The following is a 21,195-nucleotide window of genomic DNA, read 5'->3' on the forward strand; positions in this document are numbered from 1 at the left end:
CCAATATTCAATCCATCCTTTACCCCACAGAAGTAATGCTGGGATACCCTAGAGCTTGAAATACAATATAATATATAATATATAATATATAATATATAATATATAATATATAATATATAATATATAATATATAATATATAATATATAATATATAATATATAATATATAATATATAATATATAATATATAATATATAATGTAGAAGATAAACTATATAAGGTCTAATATATAATATAATATTTTATATATAGTTTTTATATTGTATATAAATTATATGCATACTACAATATGTTTATATTAGAATGTAATTATATTATTATATTGTTATATTTGTATTAACATGTATTTTGATATATTTATTTCTAGCCTATTTCTTATATGTATATACTATACTCATATACTTCCATACTATAAATACTAAATCAATCGATTTTTCAGAAGTGTCAGGACTAATTTTATTTGGCATCTTGTCACTTTTGAGCATGTATTGAGTGTAAACTTTAGTACTAAATGCTGCAGCCACGGAGCCTGAAGAATTTACTGATTCAGCCCCAAAAGAGATGCTGGGGAGACGCCCAGTGGTGCCCAAAGGCGGTACAGAAACTCTGAACAGCCTCGGGGCAGCGAATCCATGGAAAATAAATAAAATGTAAATTATCATGGCTGGGGTTCGTGTATCAGTGTTTCTGTTCTACGGGAACAAACGCACCTCAGCACGTGTAGGGATGTTTGTGTCACCTCTTTTTCCACGTAACGAGTATTTCTTGTTTTCTCCTACTGATTTTGATTCTTAAAGGTTCATGTTCTCGTTTAACAAAATACACCGAACTCGTTAAAACTTTAAATCCTTCAGCAGCTTTCGCCTCATCCCGTGAGGGGGTTCCGCTCGGCTCGGCTCGGTTCGGTTCGGTTCCACTCGGGCTCTACTCGGCCCATCTCGGCAGAGTTCGGTTCGGGATCGGCTGAGTTCGGTTCGATTCGGTCCGACTCGGGCTTCACTCGGCTCATCTCGGTAGGGCTCGGTTAGGGATCGGCTGAGTTCGGCTAGACTCGGTTCGGCCCCGCCCTCGGCTCCGCCTCCCCACCCGCCGCCGTCCCGCCATTGGCCGCGCGTCCACGCCCGCCCCAGCAGCCGTTCTCATTGGCTGCGCTAGCGAGGGGGGCGGAGCCTGGCGCGCCCCTCAGGGTAGCAGGGCGAGCCCGTTCAGCGCCGCGCGCTCCGTCCTGTCCTGCGCTCGCTCCGCGCCGGTACCGTCCGATCCCGCCCCGCCTCACAGACCACACACACCCCCCCACACACACCTCCCACCTCTCCTCCGGTACCGCCCCGCCCGTTCCCCGCGTCCCCTCACGGAGCGGGGGCACACCTCCCACCGCCCCGCCCAGCGTCGCGGCCCCGCCCTTTCCCCCGGGGCCAATAGCGGGGCAGCACCGGGGCTGTGCCCCGCCCCTGAACCCCGGAAGCGGAAGGGGATCCCGGTGCTGCCGCCATATTGGTGTGTGGAGGGGCGGGAGCGGAAGGCAGGACCGGCCCGGTGGCCTGTGAGTACCGGGACCGACCGGGGCCGGAGCGGGGTGGGACCGGGGGCGGGCGCTGCGCCTCCGGGCCGCCGGGAGCGGCGCTGACACCCGCGGGAGGGCGGGCGGGGGCCTGGAGCGAGCGGCCCCTCCGGGAGCGCGGGGGCTGCTGCGGGCTCGGCGCTCCGGCCGCGGCCTCCCGGGGCTCGGTTCCCCCTTACCGGCCCCGCTCCGTGCCGAGGCAGCGCAGCCCCTCCCGTTCACTGTGCCCGGGGCTGAGCGGTGCCCGGGCAAGGGGAAGTCCCAGCTTGCGGGCACAAGCGAGAAGCGCAGGTGCTGCTCGGCTGCTGTGGCAATGGATAAAATGAATCGCTGCCTTTTTTTAGTGTGAAAAACCAATGTGAGCGACCAATGGGATGGTTCCCCGTGGTTGTCCGTTCACCCAGTTTGTAATAAATCACCTTAGTGTGTTACTGTCCAAAGACAGTTCCTCTATGAGATAAGGTTACCTGAATCAGTAATGTGCGTTTGCTCGTTACCTGCTGCATTTATATTATAAATTTAAGAAAATTCTGTATTATGAGCAGACTTATGCTCTAATTCTATACCTCTGTGTGATGATGTGAGGCTTAAAGTGAATATTCTTAATGCCGGAGGTTCTGCCTTTCAGAACTCAGCGATCAGTGCTGTTTGTCATGAAATTACCATAACAATTGCGGTGAAAGCATAATTGTTCAGGCCCTACCTTCGCTTACGTGGTGTTTTCTAGCGTAATACGGTTTCGTTTTAGGAGCAGCCTCAGTTCTGCTGGCACAAACGATTCCCTCGTTGGTTGTGATCATCTCTGTGTGTGTCTGTCTGGTTGTGTTGATTTGTGTGTGCCTGGTTATGTTCAGCTCTGTGTTTGTCTGGTTGTGATAATTTCTCTGTGTGTGCTTGGTTCTGTTAACCTGTGTGTGTGTGTGTCTGGTTGTGTTCATTTATGTGTGTGCCTGAGTGTGTTGATCTCTGTGTGTGTCTGGTTGTGTTCACCTCTGTGTTTGTTTCTGGTGGTTGTGTGAATTTCTGTGTGTGTTTCTGGTGGTTGTGTCCATTTCTGTGTGTGTCTGGTTGTGTTAATTTGTGTGTGTGTGCCTGATTGTGTTAATTCCTGCTGTGTTCATCTCTCTGTGTCTGGTTGTGTTAATTTGTGTGTGTGTGCCTGATTGTGTTAATTCCTGCTGTGTTCATCTCTCTGTGTCTGGTTGTGTTAATTTGTGTGTGTGTGCCTGATTGTGTTAATTCTTGCTGTGTTCATCTCTCTGTGTCTGGTTGTGTTAATTTGTGTGTGTGTGCCTCATTGTGTTAATTCCTGCTGTGTTCATCTCTCTGTGTGTGTCTGGTTGTGTTAATTTGTGTGTGTGCCTGATTGTGTTAATTCCTGCTGTGTTCATCTCTCTGTGTGTGTCTGGTTGTCCTGGAATGGCTTCAGGGCAGTGACAGCTCCTTGTGCTGGGCACTGAATCTGATGTTACACTTCAAAAAGGATGGAGAGGCTTTAGTTGGGCAGGAATTGCTGGCTGTGAGGGTGGGCAGGCCTGGCACAGGTGCCCAGAGCAGCTCTGGCTGCCCCTGCACCCTGGCAGTGCCCCAGGCCAGGCTGGATGGGCATTGGAGCTCCCTGGGATACTGGAAGGTGTCCCTGCCATGGCAGGGGTGGGATGGGATGATCTTTAAGGTCCCTCCCAACCTAAATCATTCTATGGTTCCATGATTATGAAAGAGAAATTGCAACTCTTTAGGTTTAATCATTCCCTTAAACCAGCACAGGCCGCTGTTCTTAACTGTGAGCTGCCCTCAGAGCAGTGCCAAGGACTCCTGCCTTTGATAATTGTAGAATTGTTCATTACAGGTGATCTTCCAGCAGAGGTTTAATGTGATGAGAAATATTCCTTAAATTCTGCTCTGGGTCTTGTGGTTAAACTGAGCCCCAGAGAGGTTTCTCCTCAGTAGAACTGATTTATTTCTTGGTCTGCTCTGGGAGAACTGTGTGCATGATAAAATCATGCATAATCACCATAATTCCATATTTTACACCAAGCATGATCCCTGCTCCAGCATCAGTAACCTCACACCCATGATTTCCCACTTGTTCTGCACAGGGTAACATTTACAAGATTGTCTTGTAAGCCTGTAGCCCATATTTGCTGTGAACGTATCTGTAGAATTAATTTTGACACTATGAGAGTTTTTATTGATCTCTGATAAATTATTCTGTGGTTTGAATTAATTGAATAACTTTTTGTTTCAGCTTTGTACTTCAGGACATTAAAAAATACCCCAGAATAAAGCACCAAATGATGCTTAGCTGAGAATGCTGAATTTCTGTCCTGCAGAGAGTGGGGAGAAAAATAATTATTTGTTTTGCCTGTAATGGAAAAGTGTGTATAGTCTATGACTTTCTATAGATTTTTTTCTTTTAGCTATAGCTTGAATCAAAGTGGATTCAGCTCCTGAAGCCTCCTAATGATTCCCTTTTGCTTTTGGAGTGTAACAGGGCTCCTTTTTTTCTACTTTCTAATTATTCCATAAGATGTAATTTTAAGATGTTTACAGAAAAAACACACAGCTTTAAGGTTTTGTGCCTCCTCAGATTATCCTTGATCCCAAATTTTCTGTATTGCAGCATCTAAGACAATTTGCTTTTTTTAATTTTTTTTTAAATTTGTGAATGTTTCATAGAGATTTGTTATGGTGTGAGGCTCTTGAGCAGGGCTGAGTGTGCTCCCGGTATCCCAGGGTTACCCAGTCCCTCCCACAGACGAGGATTGCAGGAAGTAGTGCCAGGGATTGCTCTTGGTGATGTGGCAAAATGTTCCTGCTTAGGATCCACTTTATTTGCCTTCTATCTCCAAGTGAGCTGTAAAACTCACTGATAAGAAAAATCAAGCTCTTCAATTGGTAGCAGAGGCATGGACTGAAAAATAATCCCCTTGGGTAATTTTATATTTGAGTTCAGGCTCTTGGCCCTTTGACTGTGCAGTTTTGCTCTTGTGTAAAACTCTCCTGTCACTGCTCTTGGTGTTCCAGAGACAGAGAAATTCATTGAATGATTCCAGCATGGGCAGCACTTTGGGTTTGGTGCTCTGGCAGAGGCTGAAGGTGTGCAGAGTCCTGAGTTCATTTCTTCACTACTTACTCAGTATTTAAAATCCTAAGCAGCTTTTTTTTAAAAAAACCTACTTATTGTGGTTTTGTTCTTTGCCTCTGGAGCCCGAGGTGGCAGCAGGGAAGTGCTGCCATGAGTTCATGCCTCACTGCTCAGAGCTTGTAGCTCAGGCTGTCCCTTAGCAAGGTGACAACGTCCAACTGGCCTGGTCCTGAATTTCCTGCTGGACTTCTTTATTTCCTTCACCAAAATGCACTGGATCCTGTCTTGTCTTTGTAAAATACCCTGTTCTTTCCTTTCTTGGACAAGGAATTTTCATTCGTTTTGGCATGAATGTCCTCTCTTTAAAAATATTCAGAATAATTTGTTTCAAACAGAACAAACCAGGACAATATTGTGTGTAGATGCTGGCTCAGATAATGTGATTTAAACCTCCCTGAGCTCAGATTTTGGATTTCAACATTGCCTTGTCCCATGTTTTGTTTCCACAGCCACCATGTCAGAAGGGGACAGCATTGGGGAGTCTGTGCATGGAAAACCTTCCGTGGTCTATAGATTTTTCTCAAGACTTGGACAGGTTGGTTTTGTGAAGGATTTTTCTGACTCCTTTAGAACCAGATCTCACTGCAGCTTCTTGAACTCACTCCTTGTTGGCTGGGTTGTTGAAATGCTGAAATATATATAAAACATTTCTTTTAAAATAGATAAATACCTATAATAAATGATTTACTGGAAAATTCAATGGGCATATGTGTGACATTGCACAGTGAAAATATGTTGTTGCTGCCAGAAATGAGGAGTGAGTTCAGATTTAGTTTCAAATTCATCTTAACGGAAGCAATTTGCATAAAATATAGAAAATTTAAATTGCTTTACAAAATCCCCAAGCATTAGGGACTTTTTTCCTTTGTAAAAATATAGAAACTTATAAGTACAGTTCTGTGTAATTTATTTGTAGTAAAGAATACAAGTGCTCAATGTTATTCTTTCCCAAAATACTCCTCCCAAATGCTTTCTTTTGCCCATACTACCCTCAAATAAACTTTATCCATTGTGCATCAAGTATTTTACAGTATTTATTATTTACTTTGTGTTTCCTGCAGATCTACCAGTCCTGGTTAGACAAATCCACCCCCTACACTGCAGTGCGATGGATTGTAACGCTGGGGCTGAGCTTTATCTACATGATTAGAGTTTATTTACTGCAGGTGAGAGGACTGGGCTTGATGCTGAAGTAGTTCCAGATATTGTTGCTGGTCTAATTTGGATTCTAGGAGTGTTTTTGAAGTGTGCTGTTACTTTAGAATCAGGTGTGCATGTGGCAGAAGGTAAATTGTGGAGTCTGAAGAGAGAGCACATCCTGTGGGTGTGGAAGTTGCTGATACAGAGGGAAAAATGTGTGACCACTTGAGGATATTCATCTGAATTCACAAAATAAATCTCTGGGAACTGTTGTAATTAAGTTTTTGCTTTTATATTAAAGCTGTATAACAACATGCTCAGAGCCAGGGGTTCCTTTCTGTCATGAAAACCACGAGCAGTGGCTCTGTCAGCATTTCTCTCCCTGCAGGCAGGGACAGACTATTTCCCACTAATCAGATGTTTCTGTGCCATGCCAGTCTGCAGCTCAGTTAACTTGGGAACTGTTAGTCCCAAAAAGTGAAGATTACAGAATTTGAAACCTTTACAGGTCATAGTAGTAGGAAAATTTCAGACCCTGAGGGCTGCAAAGATGATTAAAAAAGGATGGTTTTATGCTTTTTACTACTTTTGAAGTCCACATCCTGAACATAGAGAAACTGGGTGCTAGACCATGGTTTCATGTTGACTCTGTCACTACATGAGAGATTTGCTGTCCTGTCATGTTCTAAAACTTGTTTTGATCATTGAGAATTGATATTTTTACAAGCCCAGAAACCTTTGGGTTAATATGAGGACATAAAAAAGCTTCTCAAGGAAGCACAAACCCCAGCTTGTTTAATCTTGTTAAAAATCAGTATCAGAGAATGGTTTTCAGGAGGATTTTGCCCTTGTCTGTTCCTCCCTGTGCAGGGTTGGTACATTGTGACATATGCCTTGGGAATCTACCACCTCAACCTCTTCATAGCTTTCCTGTCGCCAAAGGTAGACCCCTCTCTAATGGAGGATTCAGGTATGGGGAAAAATTCCTTTTCATTTCAAACTTGGTCAAATTTCCAGCTCCTTTTGTCTGATACTGTAGTGTAAAGATAATGCACTTTTAGCACTATATTGTATTTCTTAGATGTGAAAAAAATCTGTACACCTTAACATCAAGAGTTGCTCTAAATTTGTCCTTTTCATGGGGCTTGAATATATTTCATATTGTAATAATTTTCTGTGTTTTAAAAGGAGGTTTATGTGACTTAAGCTCTCCCCATAGTTACTCAAGTGGCCTGGCATTCCTATTCCCTATTTTCTTTAAAAGAATCTATATTAAGTTTATTTTAAGGAATTTATGTGAACTTAGATTAAATCAGCAACTCTTAACTGGGATCTATGTGTGACAATGGAAATTTGGTGTGGTTCTGTTTTGTGATTTTTATTTTTCCCTTAAGATAAAAAGTAAAAAAAACCCCAAAAAACTGGGGTCTGAATAGTCTAAAAAATCTACTGTGAGGAGGTTTGTGGTTTGGTTTCTTTTCTGTTATTTTTAGATGATGGTCCTTCCTTACCTACAAGGCAAAATGAAGAATTCCGGCCTTTCATTAGAAGGCTCCCAGAATTCAAATTCTGGTGAGTGCATCCATCTGCCTGTGTTCTGGTTTTGAAAAATACAAATATCTGCACGACATTCATGGTAACTGGGCTTGAAGGATTAATTGTTACCATTATTTTTCAGGCATTCTGCCACTAAAGGAATCCTGGTTGCTATGGCTTGTACATTCTTTGAGGCTTTCAACGTTCCTGTGTTTTGGCCAATCCTTGTGATGTACTTCATTATGCTATTTTGTATCACTATGAAGAGGCAAATCAAGGTAATTTGGCAAGAACAGAGAATTTGTGATGTCAGGATTTACAGCATTGCTTCAAACTGGCCATCCAGTGAAGCCTTCAGGGCTTAAATGTGCTGCACACATTTATTTTACTGGAGGAACTTCAATAACTAATACTTGAACATTGATTGTGGGGCATGTTTTACAAAATTTTATTCTTGTTTCCAAAAGGTTTTGACTTGAGAGTGCAGTGTCAGGGTTTTATGCAGGTTCTCATCCACTTCCTGTGGCTATTTTGGATGCAGAGGTGTTGAACCATTTCTGGTGGGTGAAAAGGGAAGTTCTCACAAGGTGGTGTGAGGAAGTAGAAGGGGGAAAAGGGAAAGAACATAGGCAAGTGATTCAGAACATTTTAACAAATTTCTTATGGTTTGGTAACATTAAAAAAAAACCTAATTTTTTTCTTATATATTCAGAATCTTGTGCATGTACTGTGGTCCAAAGTGGTAAATTGAAGTTGAAAGGGTAGTAAATAATTAATTCCTCTGTGCTCTCTCCAGTTTCCCATGGTTCCCCAATCAGTAATCTTCACTGTAATGTACAATTTGTTGGGTAACCCAAAATCTGAGATTTATAAACTGCTCTCATACTCCTATTTAGATTTAAAAACTGCTCTCCAATTTACATTTAAACTGCTGTAGGATTGGCTATTTCTTTACCTTTACTAAGAATTCTCTTTCTGGAAGACTCAGTAATTTACAGTGTGTATTAGAAACCATTTTTTCTAAATATTATATATCTTATATATCTTTCTTGTCTCAACAACTGCTGTTTTCTCTTTGCAGCACATGATAAAGTACAGATATATACCCTTCACACATGGCAAGAGGAAATACAAAGGGAAAGAGGATGTGGGGAAGACCTTTGCTAGCTAGGAAGAAGCAATCAACCTGTTGACCAATTCTACTGCTCACTAAAGGAAAGATTTTGAGCCATTGTAACAATGCCTTTTTTCTTCATAAAAGTGATTAACAGAGTGGTGACAAAGCAGTTGAATTTTCATTTTACGAGGATCTTGCTATTTTTATCTGAAATATCAGATTCTCGAGGAAACTGGCATTCTAACCAAATTGCATTGAGTTTATTCTCTTTTGTAAGAAGTTGGAGAAACTTTGGATAATCCCATGGATTTGGGATAACGTATTTCTTTCAAGATCTGTTGCACTGGAGAGGTTAATGGCCTAGAGTTGGATGTTTTTACATAGTTCTCCTGCTCAACATCACCCTGAAGTGCTGTGCACATCTGTGGAGGAAAGTGTAAGCTGGCACACGTGATGCTGTTTTCTGCTTCATGGCCGTGTGCTGTTTTCATAGAAGAATTCAGTAGACCTAAATTAGATGCAGAACTTAAGCCAGTTTCCTAAATGCATGGTATTACTGAGTTATAACCAAACAAGTATAGATAGGAATAAGAAATTACTAAATTATGGGGTTTGCAGTAGGGCAAAAATACTCATTTAGCTTCTAAAGCAACTCGTTTGTGTTGGGTTTTAATGCCAGTTTCACTGTTCCATCTCCCAGCAGATGCTAAAATTGGGCTCTTTCTGATGACTCAGAACTTTGTTCAAACTCTATTACAATTTCCTTTGAGGACCTGGAATTATAAAAATATATATTTTAATTGTTATTGGTTGGAGTTTCTTTCATACGTAATGGTTTCTTCAATAATTGAAGTTGGATTTGTGCAGCCCCACAGGACGTGCCCAAACTGGCCAGGACAGAACAGACAGTCATGGGGGTTTTAACACAGATTTTCTTTTTTTATGGGGGGGAATAAAATGAGAGATAAATGGACCTGCATGTAAACTTTTTCATGTGATACAACTGCAGTTTTATTAAGTGACTTTTTAATTCCAAAATTTATTAAAAGACAGTGTTCCCCTTTACTTGTTCTCTATCTTTATATACATCTCTTGATCTAACACTATTTATTACTCCTTTTCAGTAATGGTTGCCCTCACTTTACCTTCATGCAATGCATTTTTCAACTCTTCAGGGAGCATTCACTTGAGTTAAGCGTGGTTTATAAACCCATTTTTAATATGGTCAGGAGCTACATCAGAAGAGAAAGGAATATATTCCATATTGAATACAGAGAAAGGAATACATTCCATATTGAATGTAGAAGAAAAAATCTAGAGAAAGGAATATATTCCATATTGAATATAGAAGAAAAAATCTAGAGAAAGGAATATATTCCATACTGAATACAGAAGAAAATCTGAGAAGGGATATATCGTATAATAAGAAGACAAATCTAGAGAAAGGAATATATTCCATATTGAATATAGAAGAAAAAATCTAGAGAAAGGAATATATTCCATATTGAATACAGAAGAAAAAATCTAGAGAAAGGAATATATTCCGTACTGAATGCAGAAGAAAAAATCTAGAGAAAGGAATATATTCCGTACTGAATGCAGAAGAAAAAATCTAGAGAAAGGAATATATTCCGTACTGAATGCAGAAGAAAAAATCTAGAGAAAGGAATATATTCCGTATTGAATACAGAAGAAAGAATATATTCCATATTGAATGTAGAAGCAAAAATAGCTTTATTCTGTCACACAGGAATGTAGTACCACCTTGCACAGGCAGTTTCCAGTTTAATAAAGCATTTCTTGGACCAACCCAAGTATGAGGAGACAGAAGAGGTTCCCTTTACATTTGGTAGTGCCGTAGGTAGATCAGTTTCTGAGGATGGAACTTCTCTCTGCACAGTGGACATTCTGCCTGCAGAAAGAAAAGGGAATGGATGGACATACTGAATAGTTGTATTTAAAAAAGGAATAGATGGACATACGAATTATTAAAAAAGGAAGAGTGACATACTGAATGTTGTATTTAAAAGGAATAATGGACATACGAATTGTGTATTAAAGGAAAGTGACTCGAATTGTTGTATTAAAAGGAATAGATGGACATACTGAATTTTAAAAGAAGATGCATACGATGTTGTATTTAAAAAGGATGAGGACAACGAATATGTATTTAAAAATCGAATACAATGTAGCTGCTTCAGAAAATAATTTTTCAGTCCCAGCTGTGGTACAAGCTCCCCTGAGCTGGCCCAGTGTTGAGTGCTGAGCTCACCTGTGTCACTGTCACTGTCACTGAGCTGTGTGTACTCACCCTGGTGCTGCACCAGGCCGTGATGCACTCCCAGCAGAAGAGGTGCCCGCAGGGGGTGGCTGTGCTGTGCCTCCTCTCCTCCAGGCACAGCGTGCAGCGCGACTGGCGCCCGGCCGCCGCCTCCGTGCTCCTGCTTCTAATTAACACAGGCACAGCGGCGTTAATTGTGTTAATTGCGCTCACCCTGCTCGGCAGAAATGCTGGGCAACACAACCTGTGCTCAAGGATCAGCCCTTTTCATGGAGGTCTCTAAAACACCAAAGTATGAAGTTCAAGACACACAAACCAGCAAATAATTACTTGTGCTAATTAATGAAATGTTTACATCAGACTGTAACCTAAACTGGGGTGTCACTACTGTTCTTTCCCACCTCTTTCCTAAGAATCAAGAACCAACTCTTTCTTACTTCTGGTGGGTGAGGTTGCGGTGCAGCCTCCACTCCTGCCTTGCTCTCTGCTTCTGTTTGAAGCTGTACATCTGAACTCCAATGGTCAGCAGAAGGTGGAAGAGGGAAATTATTCCAAGAAACTTGTAACTTGATCTGATGCTCTGATCTTCTCCTTGCAGTCCTCCAAAATGCAGCTAGAGAATTCACAGAAAGAGAGGTGTTTTGTTACTGTGGTTTTAGGAAACTGTTCTCCCTCTCCCCATCTGCAATAGACTTGATTTGGGATTTTCATAATGTCAAAAAAATTTACATTTTAGGACTCCTCAACCAGCTGTCTCTCAGGAGGTGTAACCACCTTCAGTCAGGCTGGACTTAGCTGCTGTGTGCCCATAAAAATTGCAGCTTTAATTGGTTTGGTTTTCTTATGTATCTGAGCAAACAAACACCTATTTCCTGCACTGATGCTGGGAATTGTTGAGAACTCTTTTGTCTGTACACATTTCTGATGGTTTTTTGTAAACATACAAAATTACCTTCATATAGAAAAGTGCTATCTAAATGTATACTGAGTGTTGTTCAAAACAGTATTTCCCACGGATTTATCAAGTCACCTGTCACTTCCAGTGTGTTTGTGGCAGACAGACTGAAGTTATACAGTAACTTCATACATAGAATATTTATGAACATCATACATAGAATATGTATGAAGATGAATAAACATTGATGTTTATTCCTGTAACCTCCTGACTGCAGGGACTCATCATCCCCCACATAAAGCAAAACCTTCCCTCTCACCCCTCTGCCCTGCAACAACAGCCAAATTCCTTATCCCTTTTATACATACAGCACCCAAGAGGCCAAAATTCTGCAGTGGACACATCTTGAACCAAAAGCACTTACATATGAGATGCCTGTGACCCTTTTGGACAGGTGATAGAAGGTGCCCTGGATGTAGAACACTGCCAGGTGGAGCCGGTGCAGCAGGGGGATGGATTGTTTGAGGACATCCACAACCTGGGATGCTCTTTTCTTCTGCTGCTCACTGAGCTGCCCAACCTGCCTCCGAATCCAGCTGCGAATGAAGCTCCTGCTGGGAAAGCCAAGGGCTGGGGGGCTCTCTGGGCTCCTGCATTCCTCAGCCTCCACCTGCAGCTCGTGTTGGAGGTGCAGCAGTGCCTTTTCCAGGCAGTAGGGCACCAAGGTGTGCAGGGAAATGAAGAGGGCCCGACGAAGGAAGGAAGGCACCTTCTTCTTGCTCGGGTCAACCTGAATGATGTTCACATACTCTTCTCCCAGGGTCTGATAACCTAAACAATGTGTGAGAGAAACAGGGTGAGAGGGCAACTGCAGCATCATTCTGGATGTGCTGAGCAGTGGGGACAGGCTGTTCAGGCTTTGGAATTTGGAAATAGTTATTTTTTTTGTTGAATTAAGATAAGCATCATGGTGACATCCAGTATCTGCAGTTGTAGGCTTGAAGCAGGGATACTTTCCATGGTATCCCTGATTTTAAAAAATTCCTATTCCTGCTTTTAGAAGAACATCTATCTGTGTGTTTGAAACCAACGATTTCGTGCTTTCATATTTACCAGAAAGCATTTATCCAAACCAAACCAACCCCCAGGCTGAAAAGAACAGACTGCTGTTGGGCAGTCTCGGGTGGTGATCACCAGCACTGGCTCCCCAGCTTTCAGATGTTGGCAGAAATTATAATAAACGATAAACGACAGAGAAGGTTACCTGACAGCGTGGTGAGCACGAAATAAGCCACATCGGAGAGCAGCTCCACCTCCCTCCTCCACGCCAGCCACGGCCGGGCACCTGCGGGACGGGGCTGTCACTGCACCAGATCCGTGCGGGGCCGAGCCCTCACGGGGAATTCCTCCCGGTCCCTCCGACCCCCATCCGGAGCCGCTGTGCCGGCCTCACCCGGGAGGGCTCGGGGTGAATCCAACCCCCCTCAGGCATTACCCGCCAGCCCCCTCAGCGCCGTGCCGGCCCCGCTGCGCAGCCCGGCCCGGTAGAGCTCGTCCTTCTGCCCGCAGCGCACCAGCCGCGCCGGGCCCGCCGCCGCCGCCGCCATGGCGGGCGGACGGACACGGGGCCTCAGGCGGCACCGCGGCCCCAGCAGCGGCGGAGCACCCGCCGGCCGCGCAGGGATATTCCGTCAGTGAGGGGCGGGAAAAGAGGCGGGAAACGCCTCCCCTACCCTGAGGGGGAGAAAAGGGTGGGAAAAGGGGTGGGAAAAATGGGAAAAGGGTGGGAAAAGGGGTGGGAAAAATGGGAAAAGGGTGGGAAAAGGGGTGGGAAAAGGGGCGGAGAGAATGGCAAAAGGGGTGGAAAAAGTGCCGTGAGGGGAGGGAAGGGAGAGAAAAGGGGTGGGAAAAGGGGCGGGAAGAGCGCCAGGGGAGGGAAGGGCTGTGAGGGGTGGGGCGGAAAAAGGGGCGGGAAGGGATGTGAGGGGTGGGAAAAGGGGCGAGGAAATGAACAGTGAGGGGCGGGGAAAGGGGCAGGAAAAGGGGCGGGGAAATGGGAGGGAAAAGGGATGGGAAGGAGCCCCGCGATCGCAGCTGAGATGCAAAGATCGGTAAAAGTGAGATCTAGAATGTTTCAGAACACAGTTCACAAGGAACCCACTGAATCACCGCTCCCCAGGCAGGTGCCCTCCACAACCTTGTACAAATTCCAAATTCTCCAGCCCTTCCACAACTCTTTTTTTTTTTTTTTTTAATTAAACATCATGTTGCTCTCCACTATCTGCAGTTTTAGGCTAAAAGCAGCGATACCTTTCATGGTGTCATCTATTCCCACTTTTAAAAAATTGCTTTTTTAAAAAAATGGGGATAATTCAGAAGGAAGGTGTATTTAGTGTCCTACTACTGCTTTTTTAACAGCTGCGAAATGAGCTGTTTGTATGGGGAAACTGAACAAGCTGCCCTTTGTATTCTGCCAAAAACAACAAACACAACCTCCACACTGCAAAGCTACAAACACATCAACATGTCAGTACATCCTTCTCCAGAATCCTAGTAACCTCTACTTGTTGTGTGTATTTTTATATATTTACACTCTGAGGTCTGGTACATTCATTTTTGCTAAAACACCTTTTTAAAATTTTTTTTCCTAGCAGATTTTAATGTTGCATTGTTATAAATTCAACTCTGAAGTGAAAGGACAATTAAACAGCTCCACATTTAATTAATTTATTTGACAAAACTATTTAACTGAAATTAAAGTAGGTGTTTTCCTGAAGAATTTACAGATTGATATGGCAGGAACTCACTGGAAAATTTTGGGAGAGCAGGAGCTTGGTGGGTTTTTTCTTCATTTTACTGAAATGCAAAGAAAAGCTCCCTGTGGCCAAACATAACCACAAATAAACTGGATATTTGTAATCCTTTCAGCAGCCTATTAGTTCACAGATCGTGGCATCAAAGTTCTAATTAAACTGCACCAGAAGTTGTACGTGATAAGTAAAGCTGTGATGAATCTTACAGATAAGCAAAACATTTTTAATCCTTCCCTCCCTCCCTGCTCCAGGCGCTGCTCAGTTTTTATTTGTTAGGATGTGTCGCAATCAATGGAATCGCGGATTGTTCCCTCTGTAAAATCGATGGAATTAGGGAAAAAAAAAAAAATTGGCACATTTTTCGCCGTTCAACAGTAGGGGACGCACCTGCATAAGGAAATATCCCACGGGAAGTGAGGTCTGGAATGGGACATTTTCACACTTAAATCTATTAAATAAGAAACTCGAAGCTGCCACCTTAAATTATAGAATTTTTACAATTTACAAACTTTACTGACCAATCCTTGGATCATTTTGTTCAGGATTCCAATCCAATCTCTCCTGGTTTGATTTTTGTTTAAAGGCAGAGCTGTGTGTATCTCACACATCCAACAGCTCAATTGTTAAGAAAAATAGCAAACATATTTGTTGTCTTTTTGCTGAAGTGGGTAAATGTGATTTTCTTATTTTATGGGTCAAGAAACAAAAGAAAAGCTCGAGAGTTTTTTGGGGTTTTTTTTGCAAAGCTGAAATCCTGACTAATGACCACTTAATTATTAGATTGGAAACCATTGATAAAGCTGAAGGTCAGACTCTGCCAACAAGTGTTAAAACATTTCAAGTGTGTAAATTCTGTGTATATGCCCGGTTTGGCTTATTATATGGATTTTATTATATTCTAAAAGTTGTTTTGTGATGTTTTGTAGGGTGGGGATCCTTCCAGTGTGTTTTGAACTGAGGAGGTGCAGCATGCCAAGTAACCTTCCCATTTTGTGATATGCTTTCATACATATATTCATACATAGATAAAAACACACACATGCATAAATAAAATACATAGATAAAAACACACACATGTTGGCTGTTACACTATGATCTGCCAGGAAAATCTGATTCAGATTCTTATTACAATTATTCAATCAGAATGCAGATACTCCTCTGTATTCTGATTGATACTGGTGACTTCAGAAAATCGACATTATCTCTTAAAACGTCATTGTTGTGTTTTTGATTAAGTTTTTGGGAGTTTTTCTTGATTTCCATGCCATGCTTCTCTGCTTTTCCTTCTAACACACCTGACAGGGGAGCGAGCTGCTTCGCTGACGTTACCACAAGGAAGTCCAAAATGTAAAAAACCCTCGGTGCTCGGCAATGATTAACCTTTCCTCCCACAGGCTACTTGTCTGTGCATCACAAAATCTGCTTTTTGCCTCTGCGGACCTGCTGGGAGACACGAGGTTGGGAGCGCAGCTTTCCAGCAGGGCAGCGGGCAGATGCTGCAGCTCCCAACCTGCAGAACAGGTTCGGCCGATGCCAAAGGAGCGAAACGTCTGCTCGGCATTGTTACCACCCTCCCCTTCCCTCTGCCTCCTCCCACTCTGAACTTGTTACCCTGGAGCTGAACTGTTTGAGCAGGGGCTGGGAAGCTGCTTTGTGATCTGAGCCCTCCGCGTGTGAAAGCGGGGCGGGATTTCGCTGCAGACTCCTCGGTTCCTCCCGGGTTTGTCCCGGGTATGAAGGTTGGACACACACGAGCAGGGACAGCCCTTCTGCACTGCCCGGCCGGGACAGACAAAGGTGTGTGTGTGTGTTTGCTTTGCTACTTTCATTGCAGCCATCATTGGGGTGTCATTTTAACACTTTTGTTTGCTCTTGGGTGTTAGAAACAAAGTTTAGAATGCGCTATCCCAGCCTTGTAGCTGGAACAGAATTTGCTGCTACTTTTGCTCTTCTTTTTGAAGGAACAGGGGAAATAGAGCATCGTGTCTAATGCTTGTTTTATTTTATCATGCTTTCTCGTGTTCATGAAAATGTTCAGGAGCCTTGGAATTCTGTTAGTCCTAAATTCTTAGATTCTTTGAGCTTGTAGAGATGAAGCAAATCGCATCTGTGATTCAAGTTTAGATTTTTCTATCTGGACAACTGCTTTTTTTTTTTTTTAATGAAAGATTACTGCATTCATTCAGAACTGATAACCTGAGCCTTCCCAGGTGTACGGAGCCAAAATGAAAACTGACTTGGAAAAGAGAGGTTGGATGTAAAATAAACTTCAGGTATTTAAATAAAATACCAGTTTAGCAACAGAACGTGGCTGATTCTGGGACTGAACAGCCAAGTCTTAACTTGGGAGGAAAGACATGCACAACGCTTTGAAAAGGTATGCAAGTTTTTATTTTTGACAATTTTTAAATTAAAAAAAAAAATCTAATTCTTTTGGGCTATAGAGAAATATTTTTCAGTTATTTCCTGGCATAAAAATGTGGGTAATGATTGCAGAGATGTGGAAAATTAGGATGGCTGGATTGCTGGGGCTGTGTATGCTCCAAATGCCTCGGGCTTCAGGGTTCAGATGTAGGTCTTAAATATACCCTGAATCCTCAGGGTGATAATTTCTAGAATCATGCTCTGTTTCGTGGTAGAGGTAGGTTGTCTGTTATAAAATAAAACAGAAGCAGAGTACGAGTCACTGCTGGCTGTGGTTGGCTTGAGGTAGGAAATTGATGCCATGTTCAGAACGGAGCTCAAAGTTAACTTATTGTTTCAAAGAATGTGGTGAAAGTTTTGTCTACTGGGAGAGCTTCTTCTGTCCTTACTGAGGGTGCAGAAACTGTGCTGGGGAGAATTCCTTCTTGCCCAGTGAGATTAGTGTGAGAACTGTTCAGTGCAAGCGAGGGGAGGCCAGCGAGTGCCGAGGACACTGAGTTATCTGAGTGCTGTCAGTGTCACTGTGTTCTGGTGGCCTCAGGACTGCTGTGGGACAGGGAGAAATGTTGGCTTGGCTCTGAGCCCTTCAGCAGCAGCACTGCTTGTCACAGCCTCTGCTTTGGGCACCAAGGGTTTATTACAGACAGCACAGGCCATGGCCAGATACAGAAACATTTGTCATCACAGACAAATATGAACTGCAGGCTTTTTATTCAATAAGAACTGCTTCTTTTTATAATATAAACCTGTACAACTGAATCTGGAAACACTCAGGGCTCACTGAATCTTATATTTAATGACTCTGTTGGCAGGAGGAGCTCCTATAATGCAGCATATTTTGATTATTCTCAGCCAAAGAACAAGTTTATTCTGGCTTTGTAAAAAAGAATGATAACATTCCAGTTTATAGCCAAGCTCCTTCTACATTGTCTGAAGAGGCTTTTGTTTTCATTCATCATTTCTGTAATTTTTCTGAATTAAAAGCTGCTCCATACTTAACTCAAAGTGGCTGAAAGTGTCTTAGTGAATGGTCCTGCAGAAATAACAGAACAATAAAATATGTGGTGTGCAAGGCTTTTCTAAAGTCCTGTTCTCATAGTTTCAAAACAACACAATCTCAGTTTGGTTTTGTAATAAATTGTACAGACCCCTCAGTTCCTAAATATAGCTCAAAGGGGACAACATAGTGGTGAACATCACTGGAATTTGTTTTTGTTAATTTGTCCAGAACTGAGAAAATTACAGTATAAATGAATCTGAGTGGGTTAGAGGATGAGGCTGAAGAGATTTTTCAGCAAAGATAGTCTTGCAGTTACTAAGGACCATTTGAATTTACTGCAATACAATTTTCATGCACCCAGATATCTCAGTTCTGCATTACTTATCTTTAAAATGACCCACTTCCTCCCATGATAAGCTTAAATTGATCTGATCTTAATATTGAAATAGATTCTCCAGTGTTATGCCTGAATCTTCTTTCTCTTCCACTGTCTTGACCTCATTTTTGAGTTCACCTCTGCTTCCGTTGCTCCCTTTGGACTCATTGGATGAGGGCAAACCTTGTGCCCATCCCTTGTGACAATTGCTGGTGGCAGCTGTGACATGAGCAGTAGGTGCTGGCCATGCTTCCAGGCTCAGCTGGCAGAGAAGGAAATGCATGACACGAGCCAAACCCTGTTCTGAGGGGAGCTACCCATGGCCTCTGTGTGCAGCTCCTCAGCCACTGAAATTCTGGTCTCCACATCCCTGCTTAGGGCACAGACTCTAAATCTGCAGGGAATTTCCAACCTTTTGATTCATTGTTTAATCTGCCTTCATTCTGTGGGGGTGGAGCAGTTCCCCTCAGCACACAGAGTCAGTGGATAGGTACCTGCACACTGCAGGCTGTGACAAACCTTCACACATGCTGGGACAAAGTCCTCAGCTTCCTTCCTGCTCTTTGCCATCTGGCACATGAGACTGTGCAGTCCTGAGAGGAATGCTGGCTGCAGACACCAAGGCAAGCATAGCCTGAGTCAGGATTTCAGATCCATTGGCATCACAAATACGGCATGAATCTCAAGAGACTGATTTTGGTGTACCTGGTTCTGATCTTGGCCTGAGACACTGATTTTGGTGTACCTGGTTCTGATCTTGGCCCACATTTTTCGTTGTTCATCACAGCCTCACTTGTTTCCATTTAATTAGGGAAGGCTCCTGTAGGATCTTCTGACATCTTTACAGTTGTTAGGGAGGTCTGGATTGCCTCAGAGATGACAAGGGAGTTCAGGTGAGGGATCTTTCCATGTTAGCATTCCTGGGAGGGATTAAAAGTGCTGCACAAGCTCTGTAGTTCCCATTCCCTGAGGTGTTTGCCCAGGGCTGTTAGCTGGAAACTTACAGAAGCACTTTTTGTGTTCAGTCTGATATTCAGAGGATGTCTCCTCTCAGCTCTCCTTGCAGGATTAGTTACTGTAAGGTAAATTAAAGAATCTCCTCCCTGCCTCTTCTCTCCTTCAATATAACCCCCCTCACCACCCCTACACCTTGTTATTCCTGATTTCCTACTGCCCTTAGATGCTGGAATGGATTCTCTGGAAGTTTTCTCTGCCCTTAACTGAAAACATGTAATTTGTGCTTTATTTAATAATAATAAAAAACCTAAAGCAACAACAACAAAAAACACCTAAGGAATGGAGCCTGAGGAAACAATGGCAGCTGCAATTGAGGTGCCTGGAAGAAGTTCTATGGCCTGCAGAGGAGAACCTCAAAAACACAACTTTGGGATGAGTTATAATGGCATTATTTGGTAGGATTGCTGCAAGGACTATGTGAAATATTTTATATTTAAACAACATAACAGGTTTTTGTCTCCTACAGTGTAAAGTGACCTATCCCACTTCTTCCCCTCCTGTGAGTTTAGACTGAGATGAGGTTATTGAAGTAATGTTATTTATTGACTAACCAGGTGCTGAAGTCCACGATAAGGTGGAGAGCAAAGCAGAGCTGTACTTTGAAATTTATTGGATCAGGCCCTAAAGACTTGCTGCCTTGTAATTCCCATGTGTGCACGTCACTGCCCAGTGTTTGATAAAATGATGATGGATTGAGTGGTTCCCAGAGCCATCCCTGCTAATAGAGAAGGGGATTCATAATTTAAGAAATTGGTTTGGATTAAAAATTTAAACTGCAGTGTCCTCTTGAAGTTGCCATGCAAAGCATGTTTTTCTTGTTTGCAATATTCTCTTAGTGTCTGTCTGCCTGTGCTTGGGCTCTTGTGTTTGGCCCTACCAAGAAGAATTACAAAGCTGATGTTTGACTTGTGAAAGGTGACAAGTTGCCGCTTTTTCTCTAACACCCCCAGCATAAATTAATCCTTAATATCCAAGAGATTCATCAGTGCAGCACTAAGCTGCTGTACAGAATTAAAGCAGTTTGATTATTCTTAAAAGAAATTCCTGCTCATTTACATGAAATTGAAGAAGAAACTTTTTCAAAAATCAGATTTGTGGAGAGTGACCAAGCCTGCCAGCACAACTGACAGCATGAACATTATTTGAGTTATAGATCTGATGACAAGTGGCATTGGAGCCCACAGTCTATCTCTCCTCAGCATGACTCACAAATTCCCAAGTGCAGCAGAACCTTTTCCAGCAGCCCTCACTTTCTGTCTGTCTCCTAACAAGGAGATCTTCCTCCCTCCTTTCTTCTCTGAGGCTTCTTGTTTTTTGTGGTCTAGAGTATGAAACTTTCATTTTCAAAGTTCTTTTGAGCCAAGCTATTGGATGAGATTTAGAACTTTGCTTAATTAGTTCCTTTTGCCTCCTAATAGAAATTGCCCGTTCTCCCTTGCTAATACAAAATGCAAATTTTCTTCAGAAGCAAGAGGCTGCTGTGTTTCCATTGTCACTTCAGACAGGTCTGGGAACTGGCTGGTGACAGGGAATGATGGTGAAACCAAGAAGGGTTTTGGCAATTCAGGATAAATAGGGCAAGGGAGTACAAACAAGATAAAAATTGTTACAAATTTCACGTTTGGTTTCATAAAGCGAATGCTAAAGTCGTATGACACGGCTCATACAAACCTGAAATAAATAATTTGGGTTTAATAATAAGTGTGCTTACTTGCATAAGGAATTTTCAGTTACATCATTCAACAAAAATGCAGGGCTCCAGCTCAGGCTGTGAGGAGAAGCTGACAAATGTTAAGTGGGATGTTCTGGGTGAAGGTGAACACAGAAAGGAATCCTGATGTCCCCTTGTGCTTTTTCTTCACTTTCTCCTTGTCAACCGAGCTGTTTG

At 42.7% G+C, this 21,195-nt stretch overlaps 3 protein-coding genes across 3 annotated transcripts in view; 2 read left to right on the top strand and 1 right to left on the bottom strand.

Annotated features, from left to right (window-relative positions):
- The first annotated feature begins 1,424 nt into the window (after positions 1–1,424).
- On the top strand, positions 1,425–9,566 carry RER1 (retention in endoplasmic reticulum sorting receptor 1). Its single transcript, XM_064730790.1, has 7 exons — positions 1,425–1,542; positions 5,158–5,243; positions 5,770–5,874; positions 6,719–6,818; positions 7,342–7,420; positions 7,527–7,662; positions 8,466–9,566. Exons 2-7 carry the CDS (start codon positions 5,163–5,165, stop codon positions 8,553–8,555), a joined length of 591 nt encoding a protein of 196 aa, XP_064586860.1. The 5' UTR covers positions 1,425–1,542; positions 5,158–5,162; the 3' UTR covers positions 8,556–9,566.
- Positions 9,567–10,211: 645 nt separating this feature from the next.
- On the bottom strand, positions 10,212–13,323 carry PEX10 (peroxisomal biogenesis factor 10). The gene is made up of 6 exons (XM_064730568.1): positions 13,173–13,323; positions 12,942–13,022; positions 12,102–12,508; positions 11,220–11,395; positions 10,813–10,948; positions 10,212–10,413 (listed from the first exon to the last, which is right to left on the bottom strand). The coding sequence occupies exons 1-6, from the start codon at positions 13,282–13,284 to the stop codon at positions 10,342–10,344; spliced, it is 984 nt and encodes a 327-aa protein (XP_064586638.1). The 5' UTR covers positions 13,285–13,323; the 3' UTR covers positions 10,212–10,341.
- Positions 13,324–15,907: 2,584 nt separating this feature from the next.
- The window catches only part of PLCH2 (phospholipase C eta 2), a 75,992-nt gene continuing 70,704 nt past the window's right edge, over positions 15,908–21,195 (top strand). Inside the window, exon 1 of the mRNA XM_064730514.1 lies at positions 15,908–16,287. The gene's annotated coding sequence lies outside the window, so the exon portion shown is untranslated. The remainder of the gene's footprint in view (positions 16,288–21,195) is intronic.

This window comes from Zonotrichia leucophrys, chromosome 21 (genome assembly GCF_028769735.1).
Source record: "Zonotrichia leucophrys gambelii isolate GWCS_2022_RI chromosome 21, RI_Zleu_2.0, whole genome shotgun sequence".
Classification (NCBI taxonomy): domain Eukaryota; kingdom Metazoa; phylum Chordata; class Aves; order Passeriformes; family Passerellidae; genus Zonotrichia; species Zonotrichia leucophrys.

What these genes read in the sequence shown, in the direction of transcription:
- PEX10 (XM_064730568.1), bottom strand. Translation starts at nt 13,284, where the DNA reads ATGGCGGCGGCGGCGGCGGGCCCGGCGCGGCTGGTGCGCTGCGGGCAG. An exon ending in CGTGCTCACCACGCTGTCAG is followed by an intron (nt 12,509 to 12,941) that starts GTAACCTTCTCT and finishes CACATTGTTTAG; the next exon opens with GTTATCAGACCCTGGGAGAA. An exon ending in CGGCCTGGTGCAGCACCAGG is followed by an intron (nt 10,414 to 10,812) that starts GTGAGTACACAC and finishes TTCTTTCTGCAG; the next exon opens with GCAGAATGTCCACTGTGCAG.
- RER1 (XM_064730790.1), top strand. Translation starts at nt 5,163, where the DNA reads ATGTCAGAAGGGGACAGCATTGGGGAGTCTGTGCATGGAAAACCTTCC. An exon ending in TTTTCTCAAGACTTGGACAG is followed by an intron (nt 5,244 to 5,769) that starts GTTGGTTTTGTG and finishes TGTTTCCTGCAG; the next exon opens with ATCTACCAGTCCTGGTTAGA. An exon ending in CTATGAAGAGGCAAATCAAG is followed by an intron (nt 7,663 to 8,465) that starts GTAATTTGGCAA and finishes TTCTCTTTGCAG; the next exon opens with CACATGATAAAGTACAGATA.